Source organism: Alligator mississippiensis, chromosome 5 (genome assembly GCF_030867095.1).
Source record: "Alligator mississippiensis isolate rAllMis1 chromosome 5, rAllMis1, whole genome shotgun sequence".
Classification (NCBI taxonomy): Eukaryota; Metazoa; Chordata; order Crocodylia; family Alligatoridae; genus Alligator; species Alligator mississippiensis.
The window spans coordinates 108,935,735-108,950,136 of NC_081828.1; the positions used below are offsets into that span (position 1 = coordinate 108,935,735).

Sequence of the window (14,402 nt, forward strand, 5' to 3'; positions counted from 1 at the left end):
ATCATTTTAGGCCTAAGAATATACCATAAAAAGTGTCTAGCAAAAGGAGAATCCATTCACCTTTATGTTACCTATTTTTCAGAGGCTTCAGCAGCATGGAACAAGATCCACTAAAGTGCCTAATAGATGGGATAGGACCAGGTCCTTAGTTTTCACAAGTTTAAGTTTTTCATAGTACTATGCATTTAATCAATCACTTTACCATGCAACTGGCACACCCTTTCATGAGTGCTTTACAGCTGAACTAAATAATAATACTGCATAAAAAAAAATCAGACATGTAATGGAGGAAGAACATAAAATAAAGTGGTAATTAACTATCCCCCCTCCCCCTTCCTGTTTAAGGAATATTGGTAACATACTGGCAAGTCATTTCTGAATATGTTTACAAAATGTTCAGCTACATTGATTTGCATGCAGTTTAATGTTATGAATGTATTGATATCAAGGGACCTAATACAGTACCATAGAAACTTTGCCTTGAAACATTTAGAGAGGCAGACTTTTCATTGACTTGGAGAAGATGTCACTCTCTCATAAGCATACAGATCACTATCAATAATATTGTTCTCCTGATTAAGGGCACACACATAGGAAGGACTCAATCTTGAACTTTTCAGGCATCCAAAACTGATGCTGAAGTCAAAACGGTTCTCGTGTAAATTAAGGAATGGACTGTTCATATGGGTGAAAAACAGGATTTCCAAAAGCATTTAAGTTGATCTAGTTTTGTACTTGTTGGGACACAACTAGGACAACACTAGGTGATGCATAGAGGGAGCACGGGGGGGCGCATGTGCTCCCTCTGAGATTGGCCCTCTCCAGCCAGGGAGTGGGGGACAATGGTTGGCACACACCTGAGATTGTGGGGGTGTTAAGAGATGCACCAGTGGCACTTCTGAGTTTGCTGCCAGCACTTTTGGTGGTGGTGGCAATTGGCTGCTGGGCCCTCCCCCCACCTGGTCAGTGATCGGCCACTGTGAGACACCCCAACCCCGGTGGGTAATCAGCCGCTGGTTCCCCCTCAGTATCAGGAGGCACCAGTTGCCCATGCTATGTTCTTCTGTAAATTTGATTCAGTACTTTTAATAGTTTGCAGATGTGATGCGAAGTGAAGGAACATACTGCATATGAGGGAATATAGATGAAGAATAGAAATTGCACAAAATTCTATCCTTGGAATTCTAGTATTTGTTAATTTGAATCAAGCAGGAAATACTAAACCGTATTATTTCCTTTCCTCTGACCTTTCCTATTCTGATATTGGTGGTGTTTCCTCCTCTTCTTCTACCCTCCTCTTCAAAACATGATAAACACATTTTAAAATAAGTTTTTGTAACTACACAAAATATTTATTTCAAATCTGTCATGAAAAATCTGTGAATTTTCTGAAGTAATTAACAGAATTCAATCCTTAAAATTAAACAAAAATCCCTGAGGCTGACCTGTTTTGGATATATTCTATTTAATATTATCTTGGAGATATTCAACAGCAGTGTGTCTGTGTTAAATACCATCAATATGTCATTTGCTTTAACATGGGGGAAAAAGCACCCACATCTGGGGTGAAGTTACACATTACATTTTAGGCACACTAAATATGTGCAATGTTAACCAGTGTAAAAGTTGGAACGGGCTGTGAGCAGTTACACATTAAGGGCTATTGTCGTTTCTTGCCTGCACTGCTCTGACTTGCCATTGGTGGGCTGGTGAGCATGGGTGTGACTAGGAGCCAGGACACCATGACTCTATCCCTGCTCTGGGTTGGAATGAGGGGCTAGGATGCTGGAGGACTGCAAATTGCTCATTTAATTTCCATAGAGAAGACTGAAGTTATCCTAACATGAGCTAGGTAGCAAGGAGCAGAGTTTACCCTCACCTGAGACTCTCAGAGGGCACTTAGCACAAGTTAATGAGATTTAATGTGCAGACATTTGCATTTTAAGTACCCTTAGTATGATCTAAGTGTAACATGTAACTTCACCCTAAGAGAAACAAAAGGCAACACATTATCACCCTTTGACAATAATTAAACCAATAGGTCTTTAAGAGGCCACTGTTTGAGCTACTTCTAACATCAAAGATCTACCTTCCCAATAAAGATGGGTTTTACATATAGGTCCATATAAATATTCCATCCTGTTTTCTTTACAAGCTCAAAATTTTTGGTTATGTATATGCTATGTAGCCATTAATTTTCTACATTGTCATAATACTATCAAAGGCCTGCAGATGTTGCTGTTGATTCTCTAAAATCCAGATAATAGCCTGAATTTTCTGAAAACCTTTTTTTTTTTTTTTTAATGCCACAGGAAGCAGTCAATGCTTCAGTTTAAAAATAATCCCAGAATAATTCTTTCTACATCTATTTTAATAAACATAGATAATAATGAAAAAAATCATTAAATATAATAGCAACAAATAAGGCCTAGGTTACAAAACTCTGATTCAGTTTTGGATTTTGAAGCCAAACCAAATATTGGAGGTATTTGGACCCTGGCTTAGCTTCAAGCCATTACAGAAGTAGGATCCCAACATGAAATGTAAAGCTAGTCCTGATTTCAGAACCCTCAAAGCTCAGGGGAGAATGAGATCCTATGTATAAAGTTTGGGCCTAAGCTAGTATCTATTATTAAAACTAAATAAAAGGGACCATTTATTTTAAAAGTAGGGCACTCCAACATTTATTTCTTCTTTAAAGAGAACATCATAAAAGCACTGCCCAAGCTAACCTGAAAACAAAAAGAAACTACCGGTCTTAATGAAGAAAGAAATTGTGGCTATCTGTTGCCTCTTTCAAGACCAGCTATTCTGTAACTAGCTGAGGATGGTATCATAAAAATGCAAAAATCTTCTAATGCTCAGTGGAAAACCCTGAATCCTTTAATTGCATGGGTAAGGCTGCTATTAAAGCTTTTAGGGCCAGGATATACAGATTAGGGTGCTCTACTTGATCCAGACCAGTTAGCTGTGGTTTCTTTCCAACAGAGAAAAAGGAAACAACAGTAAAACAGTTAAATATTATATAGATATATACATGGAGTATGTATCCATGTAAGCATGTGTTAAATATGTTACAGATTATACATATTATTGCAACTATAATCTGTAACATATTTAATATACACACTTACATGGATACATACTCCATGTGCCAGGAGCCCTGTTTATAAACTGACTAAATTAAGGTTCATGAATTCTTTTTACTGAATCCTTTAAACTTGTTTACACTACTGCCAAAAATTCACCTTTTTGTCTCTTCTGAATTGCCTTTCATAACTCAAGTGGATGAAATGCCAACAGGCAGCGATTAATGGTGTGCGATCATATCCAGGCTGTCATGCCAGATAAATAATAGAACATGATTAGGAAAGTGGCTTTTCCTGTGAAAGCCATTTCACTGTTCAACTTGTATGAAGAACCACATAAATAAACCAACTTTGTTCCAATTTTAGATTAGAGTTTTAAAAACACCACTACTTAGGTGTGACACCCGGATCTTTTGCATCTATAGGCAGAAGCCAAGGTTGTGGTCCCACCAAGCAACTGACCAACCATTAGCCCCAGCTCAACCTTAGTCCTCTCATGATGTTCTAAATGGGGGGGACCAATAGGAACCACAAGAAGGCTATAAAATTGAAAGGCTATAAAACCCCAGCAAAAGCATTGTTGGATATTGGTGCCTTGGACTTGTCTGCTTGATCGTGGTTGCTCTGGATTAATTGCTTGCCTTGCCATGACACCTCAGAGAAATGCAGTGATTTGGATTGGCCAGGGAGAGGAAGACACAGCTGGGCAGATCCTCTGGCTATCCCTGCCTCTCCCCAGGTGGGGAGAGCTGCAGGAGAAGCCCCCATGGCTGCCCTGCCCAGTCCCATCCCCCGCCTGGCCCCAACCTAGTTCCAGCATTAAAAAAAAAAAAAAAAAGCTGCATACTCACCAGCTGCAAAAACAATGATTGGGGTCTCTGAGTGCTCATGACAGAGCCTCCCCCCCCCCCATACAGCAACGGGCAGTGGGGGTAGTGGGGACTGCCCTTGCACCTGGTACCCTCACGGCAGGTGTTGCATCATAAGGGTGCAGTGTAACAAAGCAGGGTGCTTTGCACTGTCTGAGAGCTGGGGCCACTGAGGCTGAGCAGTGCCAGGCTCCAGCTGACAATTGGAGCCACCCCAGCTCCCAGACAGTGATCAGTCTCCTGCCGAGCCGCGCTGCACCCGTACCATCTGGCAGTTGCTGTGTGGGTGCCAAGCAGAGAGGGGCAATCTCCACTGCTCCCCACTGCCATGCATGGAGGGGCTCTGCCACAAGCCCTGAGAGGCCCTGATCACTATTGCCAGAGCTGGTCAGTGCAGGGCTTTTTTTTTTTTTTTTTTTTTTTACGTGCCAGGAGTCTGGGCCGGGCAGGGGATGGGGCTGGGCAGGGCAACCTTGGGGGCTTCTCCTGTGGCTTCTCTGGCTTTGCCTGCCTCTACCCTGCTAGGGGAAGCCACAGGGGATCTGCCCTGCTGTCACTTGCCCAGCTGGCATGGGGTGGGGGCAAAATGCAGGCACCTGCATCAGTGCTGAGAATGAGGGCTCTGCCCTGATGCCGCTTGCCAGCTGGCATGGAGAGTATGGGATGCAGGTGTGGCAGTGCTGGGAGAGGGGGCTATGCCCTGTTGCCACCCGGAGCAAACCGTGCCCGCATCCTGCTCCCCCCGCCCTGACTGGGCAAGTGGCAGCAGGGCAGAGGCCCTGCTCCCAATGCTGCCGTGCCTGGATCCTTCAGCCCCCTGTCCCCCTCCCCGAATAACGCACCTCCTGCTTCAGCTGGACAGCTTGTACCAGTCCCAATCCCTCCCTCTCCCAACCCAAACAGACTTAACACTGGAGGCAGCTGTCAGCTGCCTGTTTAGTCTATGGCCGAATCTCTGAATTGGACAAATCTTTTCCAGAGCTTTTCTGAATTGATTTAGATACTTTGAATTGATTCAGAGTTTTACTTGGTTTCCTGATTCAATTTGGATTGAGAGATTCGGCCCCTGAATCAGACTGAATCTCCTCTGAATTGAATCTGCTACCGAAGCTTTGCACAGCCCTAATACCTGGCTTAGACCTCAGCTACTTGCATTCTGATAAAGCCCTGACTCTGGTCCTAGCCACATAGGCCTAACTGCCTCTGTGTTAGTCAACCCTGTCAAGAGGATGTTACATGGCACAAAGCATGGCTGTATAGAGATACCTAAGCTAGGTTATAGCAAGCTAGCCTGGATGAAAGAAAAACAGTATATCGGTTAACCTAGTATTTTATCTTGGCTGCCCAGTTTGCCTCTCAGAAAAGCTTGTTAGCTGGTACAGAGTGCTATACTAAGACAACTATAATGCTTTTGGGAGCCAAGTCATCTTATTCACAGCTGCATAAGGCATGTACAGTGCACTGTACAATGCAGACAGTCCCTAGGTTCTCAATTGTTGCATGAAGTTAGAACAGCATGCCTTTTTGGTGCAGGACAGCATCATGCTGAAATGCATGATGCTAGCTCCAGTACAATTTCATTAGCGTGGCACAGCACTCAAGCTACCTAGTTCCACTAAGAGGCAGAATTTTTAAATTTACCTGCAGCACTATAATAAGGTGACTATACTTCATATTTGTGAGCTACCATGCACAGACCTAGCACATTGTGTTTAACATGGTGCTGACTTGCACTTTCTAGGAATATTCTTAGAGGTTCCAAAATCTGAGGTTCATTGTACTTTCCCACTATAACTGCATCTATAATTCAATTTTCATCACAAACCCAGTCCTGTCCCCTTCCCCAAATCCCCAAATCAAGACAAATTGGCCTCAAAAGTTGGTAAACCAGAAAGGTCCCTGGAAAAAAATTATACTAATTATTTTTTTATCCATAATGCTGAAATGAGTTGTCATGATCTGTAAAGCTAATTTTAGACAGCCCCACTTCTGAGACAGAACAGAGAAGAAAAAAAAAACAATCACCACTGATGGGAGTTGTTTATTCTTCACTGCTCCTACATTTAGCTTGGGAAAACCCCTGCTCCTATAGACCTTAAAAAGATTGCTGGAAAGAGGAATAGCTAATAATGGACTTCCTGAGGTTGGCAGAAGCAAACATTAGGAGATTCTTTGCGTCTATCCACACAGCACTTAGGGCTTAATAGGAGTCTTTAAGTATCCCATAGCCTGTAGTGTTGGAGACTACAAGAAGCTACTTAAACTATGGTCTCAAGAAAGACCCATGACCTTGGAGGCTGCCCACAAGACTTGTGAAGTTTAGAGGAAAGGGCAATGATAGCCTCCTTCTAAGTCAGAGAGTGGGCATGAACTAAGAAAGCATATAATATAGGCTCTTCATGGGGGTAATTCTGAGCCTTGTAGGATCTGATGAACCTTCTAAGGGTTATAATGGGTCATACATGCTGAAGCACGTGAAGACTTGCTCCTGTGTCTTTACCAGTCTTAGATTGCTAGCTCTCTCCCTATGGAAAGCAGAATTTTCATGACAGACTTCTTTCCAGAAAATCTCAGAAACATCACCATGCTCTCCTTTTCCCAATACCAGATGGAATTATTTCATGTTTTCGAAGTTTCATCAACTTTTCTTCTTTTAAAATTATGAGGTCCATAAAAGGGCTTTGACATTACCTGATAGGGCTTGAGGCAGAATCAGGATCCCGTGCCATCACTGTCCCTATGATTGTTCCTACTTCAATATCTTCATGCACCTCAAAAAGGTAAGAGGATCGGCTGAAGACAGGAGGCTCATCTACATCTTCTACAGATATTTTCACAATAGTAGTATCTTTAAAAGGCCCCAAATAATAAAAGCGTGGGTCCACATGGGTATTTTCTGCTTCTATTTTCAATGTATAGAGCCTTCTCATTTCATAGTCCAGTGGCTGTGGGGAAAAAAAAAGAAAAAAAGCTTATACTACCTTACTATCTATGTTGGGTGCACAGAAGAGATAAAAGCATAATAGACCACATCATCAGTTGATATACCCTAGGGTTAATCTATGTAAATCATAGCTCTCAGAATCTTTCAGGCTCATGTCTTGATGGTTATCTCCCACAGCTGTACAGAAAAGGAACACAGTTCCTCTAATAACTTCAATGTCCATTGATTTCAATGTCATTCACCATTTATTATTTCAATAAACGCATTCCAATAGTACCAAGAACTACATGGAGCTTCTTGATATATTTTTGAAAATCATTTTCAAAAGGGAAACCTTTGTAAACTAGTCTTTTTTTAAACAGATCTTCACTGTATACTTTAAATTACAAGCATAACAACTGCTTGAAGAAGTGTTCTGACAAGTAACAAAAATAGGATCTAAACCAACAAGTATTCCACATATGGACCTCCCATTGAGGTAAATGAAAAGAATGAATGTAGAATTTCCAGCTGTAGGCCTTAGATACCACATTTCTGGATGTCATACTTTAGGAATGTGTGTGTATGTCTAGAGTAGTCCAATTTTAAGCAAAACAAATTTAACTGGTCTTAGCTGTAAGTTTTAATCTTGAAAAAAATATATCCCATAAAAATTTAAGATTTAAAACTTTAGTAGGAAAAAAATCAGACCTTAATCTGGCTCATTTTCATTGAATTTCATGAATCCAACATTACGAATTTTTTTTTTTTTTTTTTTGCTGATATATTTGACATTTTGTCAGCAGTTACTTTTTAAAATGAAAAGAGGAAAGGTTCAGGGTTCTAATTAGAATTCATTTTGGGTAGACAAGAAATACCATTTCCCCTGATTTCTTTGTGACTGTCACAGGTGAAATGTGGTAGGTAATTAATAATATCTTGGAAATAAGCAGGCTAAAAATTTACCTGACACCAGAACAGACTTCATTAGCTCACACAGAATAACAGAGATATATCAAATTGGTGTTTTTCACTTACTAAAATGCATGATAGAGTCACATTTACTTTTTTTCTCCTTTTAAAACTTTTAAGGTTAAATTATTGCTTATGAAAGGTGCCAGATTGACAGCCTCAGGAGTTAAATATTCTATTTTTCAGGAGCAAAGGTGCATACAATAAATGAAAACTTGCCTCCACAAAGCCCTAATCTTATGAAGTGAAATTAGAGGAGGGACAGTTTGGCATTTATACGCATGCTCTGGGAGTGGAGGTGGGGGCGCTTTAATTAGAGTGGCTGTGAGAGTTGCTCTAATGAAAGTACCTGGAGCAACTTGTGTATTAGTTTTAGATAAAGCACCCTCGCTGCCATTTTTAAGTGCAGGGACACCAATACATGAGAAGCTGGAGGCTCCCGGAGCGCAGTAATTATCATGCTCCAGAAGACTCAATTAAGCGCACTCCAATACACTGTAATTACAGCATATCAGAGCAGCCTTGCTGGTTTTGTACAGGTGCTCTATGGATTAAATCCTATTCTCAATTTCTTATCACCAGAATTGGTAAAGAAAGTACCAAATGTAACACAGAAATCTGCCCACTAAAATCTGGACTGGAATGCAAAAATGGATAAATGATAGTAATAGTTTACAGCCTCTGATAACAAAATCTGGGTTTGAAACTAGGAATTGAAAGCAAAGGCTCAATACAAATCCCTTAAGTAATATAGTCTACTGCACATATACATTTAGGACCAATTAGTAAGTACTTATGTTTAAGTATCTATTCAGGAAAACTCTTAGCATATGTGCTTAAGATCTACAGCAATCAGCACAGAATCAATGACTTACTGAACAGTTGAGTGATACTGTAGGAAAACTGCTGCTTCAGTGTGTACACATGCTACTTGTACTGGTATAATGTGCCTTAGATCCAGGCACACAAGTACACTGATTGTATGTTCACAGTTTTAGTCATTTTAATCCCATGTTAGCCATTTTCTCAATATAAACAAGTTTTAGTGCCTATTGCAGGCAACTACTTAAAGAGAACTATTCAACTCTAGTCTGGATACCCATGTAAATTACAACGGTCTAGAACAGGGGTAGGCAACCGTTTCTGGCCCGAGTGCCAAAAAAAACACAATGTCTACCTTGGAAGGTGCTGGAGTGTCAGCATGCCAGAAAAACAAAATCAGGGGTGGGGGGGGGTACATGGCAGGATGCAATGCATATTAGTATATTTAATAATCATAAATGTTGCCTTTATTGTTGTGTATTCCTTTTTTGTTAAGCATATTGCAATGAGAGAGAGAGAAAAAAAAGAAAAGTAATAGAAAGAGAAGAAAGAGAAAGAAAAAAGAGGAGCGAGAGAACCACACACACACACAAAACCACATGTGCACAAACACGAAGAACCAGAACACATCCAGAGCATGTGTGCACACACAGACCCAGACAGAGGCAGACAAACACGCAGAACCAGATGCGCAGGCACACGGTGCTAGGCTGCTGGGCCATTGAACAAAGTCTGACCCAACAATGCCCTGGGCCTGCTGGAGCCCCTTTGCTTCCCCAGGGAGCCAGTCCCCAGACTACAGTGTGGCTGGCCGAGACCCCGGGTTGGAGCCCGCCCATCAGCCCAACTACCAACCCACCATGCACAGCTAAGCCTGCAAATGTTAGGCACTCCTGGCAAGGGGCAGTGCCAGCCTCATCCCAGTGGAGGGCTGGGTCAGGGCTAGGCTCAGAGCAGGTGGGAGTCAGTCAGATGGGCTCAGCTGCAAGCCCTGCTGTAAGCAGCCTAGCCTCTGTGGTTGGCAGCAGCTACCCAGAGCCTGGGCTGCAGTCCAAACAGCTGCACCAAGCTCCAGCATAAGCTCCATACTGGTGGGTGCACGTGCATCTTGGAAAGGCTGGTGGGGAAGGGGCCTGAGGCAGTGCAACCCTGGTCTCTTCCCCGCTGCTGGCACAAAGCTGATGACTGGGCTCCGGAGCCCAGCACAGCTGTTTGTAGCTAGCCTGGTCTCTGGGGAGCTGCAGCAGGCAGTGGGCAGACTGCAAACGTGGCTGACAGCAGCTGCCTAGAGCTCGGGCTGGTGGTGGCATGCTGAGCAAAATGGCCTTGTGTGCCATGCTCAGCACACATGCCGGGGGGTTGCAAACCCCTGGTCTAGAAACTATTGTAAGTTACACACCTGTAAAGAAGTTATTATCCATTATTAGAAAGTATACTGGAAATTGCTTGATGGAACTGGTTGAATAAGACAAATTTGATTTTTTTTAATATTAAAAAGTATTAGTCCAGAAAGGTAAATTATTATCTGTCTGTAACAGGGTTGGTTCTCTTCTGTAATAATTTATGAAATCTGTAAATTGGAGTGTTTTCTTGAAGTCTATATTGACACACCTTAACAGCCTGTAGGGAAAACAGGAAAAGAAGAATTGGGGGCACGAGATGATATACAAGTGTTGGGCGGGAGGAGGGTGCAGTGGTGTAGTTGCACCCCTTTTGATTCCTGCTCCACTCAAACTTTAATACTAACTGTCTATGAGGGGCAGTAGTATTTCTATTCAGGCAGTACTGAGAGAGTCAATTGACTTTATGATTCATTATAATTTACCCGGTGTCTGCTAATCTCTCATCACTTCAAAAGTGTTAATGACCCTCTCTCCTTTTTAATGGTCTTGATGTACTGCTATCCAAATTCTCCTTTCTTTGGCAATTTTGCTGTCTGTTAGCCATCCCTAGTAATGTGCTCCTCCTTTTTCACAGCCCTCCAGACTGATTTTATCTCTAGGTTAATGCTATGTTAAACTTAACTCATGTGCAGTAATACTACCTCAGATGTAGAAATGACTGACACTGAAGTATTAAAGGAACTGTCAAGGTGCTCAAAAAAATTAGAATGTTTTGTGAACCTGAGTAAGAGATATACATTTAACTACAATGATGACAAGACTCAGGAAACAATACATTTTGACTATTTTTGTCTAGTTCATATTTTTCAAACTTAATATATAACCTAGCAAATTAGTGCATATTCCAATAAAATTATATTTGATTTTGCTTTTATCTTAAACTGACTAATGTAGCACTAAGCCCTTAGCATGTTAGTAAAGCATATTAGTGAAGTTTCTCTTTAACTGAAGAAAAATATGTGTTGTGTTATATATAATGATGTGCCATCTGCATTCTCCCTTTCAAAATCCTAGAACTGCCTATGGCTTGAGGCAATTAGAAGAAATTATTACTAGCTAATTTACCAACCAGGAGTTGAAAAGATGAGCTAAAACAGGTATTTGCAGAATGTTTTTTTAAAGCCCTCTTTTCCCTCCTCCATAATAATTCTTTCTTCTGATTACTGAACTAGACAAAGCTTTGGTGTTAAGAACATTCTCGCTACCAGTCAAACTCTCAAAGTATAGAATTGCAGGCTCTTGATTTCAATTGAATCTGCAGTGTAGCAATAGTTGATAAGAGCCTTAGGCCTGGTCTAGCAGTGGGAAAATCGAAAAATTCCATGGTGAGATCAGTAGGGATATGAGGCCACTGCACCTTAGGTGGTCCAATGAAATACCAAAAAAGGGTATTTTGTCTGATAACCATTATAGTTTTCATCATACTGTACTGTTCTGCTTACAAAGTTCCAGTTGTCGAGTCAAAGAACAGAAATAAACTCACACACTAACCGCCAATGAAAATTCAACTGTTCACAAGCAATCTGCAGGTTTCAATTTGTTCCTATTAACTCTTCACTGGGCACTTATACACAAAACGCTACTGCACAGTGGTTACTGCAAATTTATTTAGTACTTGTATAATCAAATACTAAATAATTGTGCAGTAACCAGAGTTCCTGTACAGTAGCACTGGCAAAGCCTTTTCAGTGATGCTACTGTGCAGTAGGCTTATAATACTGTGCAGTAGCTGTGCTGTGATGCACTTCTGTGTGGTATTATTTGACTACTGCACAGTTACCGCCTTGTGTAGATGTGCCCACTGAATACTTATGTAAATCAGACATATTTAGAGAAAATAGAATGGGGTCATAAGCACTTCCTAAATAAGTGGAAAAATTAACTCTTCTGTCATATAATCTATTTTAAAACAAGCTATATCTATTCCCAATACAAAATAAGCACATTGAAGAGTGTTTCATAATCTTTGAATACAAGATGTGTAATTGCACTATGATATCCTATCTTATACCTTATTTTTTTGTAAAAGGGAAAAAAAGTCCCAGTTTCACTAAAATAAAATAGTTGTAATTCAATTATGACTTTATGTGCTCTGAAACCACTTTGGGTTCCCAAGTACGAGATTCATAATGTTTCTGGTGTCTCAGAGGAAAATGTGTTCAGTGAGACAGACTGGGAAGTTTGGACAATATGATTATAAAACTAGACTGAACGAGGAAGGTCTGACCATTTTCCCCAAGAAAACACAGAACAAAAACTGCAAAATTCATAGCACTCTTCCTATAGTTAGGTAGACAATTGCTTCAGCTTTTTTTAGAAAAATTTAGGTCCTAAGTTGCTTCAATCTATCTATGAAAGTTGCATGGTACTAAGTCATAGCTGGCAGCTACTGATCATGATGCTTTTTGCTCTATGGTACTAAATTCTCTGTTAATACTGAAGAATTACTATACATTACTATTTTAGATGCTATATTTTTATCTATAGTATAAAACTGTAATCTTCTTCTAACCAATTTCTAGCACTTAACCAACATTTTAGTAGACTGTTAAACAAATCTGTATTAGAAACCATGGAGAGAATTTGCGGCAACATATTTGTTCATCTATATTTCAGTGGAAATAATTTTTTAAAAACTCTATCATCCTCTTAGTGATATTCCAGAAAAGATTTTTCCTGTCCTAAACACAGAAGAACAAGCCAATCTCTCAGTTATAGCTGTATAGAAACTTTTACGATTAACAACTAAACCATTAATTGATTATTAGTGATGACACACACCTTTCGCAACGTTATGATGCCTTCCTGCGTGTCCTTCTGTGTCATGATATCAAACATATCAGTCCCATCACCATCAATAATTCTGTATTCCACTTCAGCATTTTTCCCAGTGTCTGCATCAGTGGCTTTTACACTGCCTATGGCAGTGCCAACTGGGGAAGATTCGGGAACGCGGAGATGTATAGTGTCTGTGGAGAAGAAACAGAACAAGTCAATAGATGTACAAGAATATTTATTGTACATATATATAACTAGTGCATTTGCTATACTGTGTTTAATTATCTCTCTATAGGACTCCGATTTCCTTTAATATAGAGGATGACAGTGAATGAGGCATAAAATTATAGGAAGGTAAAGCTTAAATTACAGTACTAGGACCCAGGAGAGCACATTTTTTTTTCTCTGCCACTTGCTTCTTGTTTAAGCTTAGACAGGACATTATTAATAAAAAACCTGAATGGGAAAAATTGAATCATTACAACATGACATTTCATTTTGAAACACATAATTGGCCTCTTTTAAAATTCCTATAATCAGTTTACAAAAGCCTTCTGTGTTTTAAATACTGAGCTCTTGAAAGGTGGATGATTCGTACATGTCTCCTGGGAGAGCCACTGCTCTCTCAGGAGAAACCACAAGTGTACAGATGTTCAGACTTTTTCTTCCAGAGTAAAAATGGCTACTCCATAAGAAAAATAACCCCAGAACAACTGAGGTTAAATCACTCCCAGGACTTGGGACAGAAGATGTATGTACATGCTCTGGTTTCTCTCAGAGATAAAATAATTCTTCAGCACCACACTGCCCTCTGCCTCAAGGAGACAGTGGGTGCATCTACATGTTCATTATGGTGCAGTACTTACTGCACATTTAGTTTAGTGTTTACTTAATGAAGAACTGTAGTTACTGTGCTGTAGCACTGGCACATGATTTTTTGTGATGCTTACTGTGCAATAGTTTAATAACTCTGAGCAGTAGCATATTATCATAGTTTTTTAACAGCACACTACTTTTCAGTGTTATTAGGCTACTTCACAGTAAGCATCTTGTATAGACACACCTAATGTGTTGCTTCCTGGACTTTATGGCTCTAGCATGGAGCAGGACATGCCCCCTTCACAATCCCCACGCTGTGTTGCAAGGAAACACAGGCTCATCGTGAGCAGTTTGGGTCATCCAAATAGTGATGCCCTGTGCACTAATGCCATCTGTCACCAGGTGAATTAAAGGAGCCTTCAAAGCATGCTCAGGTATGCGCACAGGGCTCCCTACTTAGTACAAGCTCTCCACTCTTCAGGGCCTCAGTACTTGAATGTCTGTACATGCAGCTCTGGGTAAGTTTTTCTACCAGGTGACCAAACCTGGGAGAATTCTTTCAGATTACTGAATGTGTATATGCAGCCACTAGGGAAGCCACTAACAACCTTCCAGGAAATCTACAGGAAGACCCAGTCAGATCATTTGTTGGTTGTTCCTGTTTCCTAACAAAATAGTAGAAGGACTGTCACACTATTGGCTTGCAGAGGAAGAGAAGGACTCATGT

The 14,402-nt window shown here is 40.6% G+C and overlaps 1 protein-coding gene across 4 annotated transcripts in view; it reads right to left on the bottom strand.

The window, feature by feature from the left end:
• Positions 1-14,402, bottom strand: part of CDH10 (cadherin 10) — a 208,802-nt gene that overhangs the window by 36,686 nt on the left and 157,714 nt on the right. For all 4 annotated transcript variants that reach the window (XM_019483344.2, XM_019483347.2, XM_019483346.2 and 1 more), the window contains exons 6-7: positions 12,860-13,047; positions 6,650-6,903 (exon numbers count right to left, since the gene is read on the bottom strand). In XM_019483344.2, coding sequence (XP_019338889.2) covers positions 6,650-6,903; positions 12,860-13,047 — 442 coding nt within the window. The remainder of the gene's footprint in view (positions 1-6,649; positions 6,904-12,859; positions 13,048-14,402) is intronic.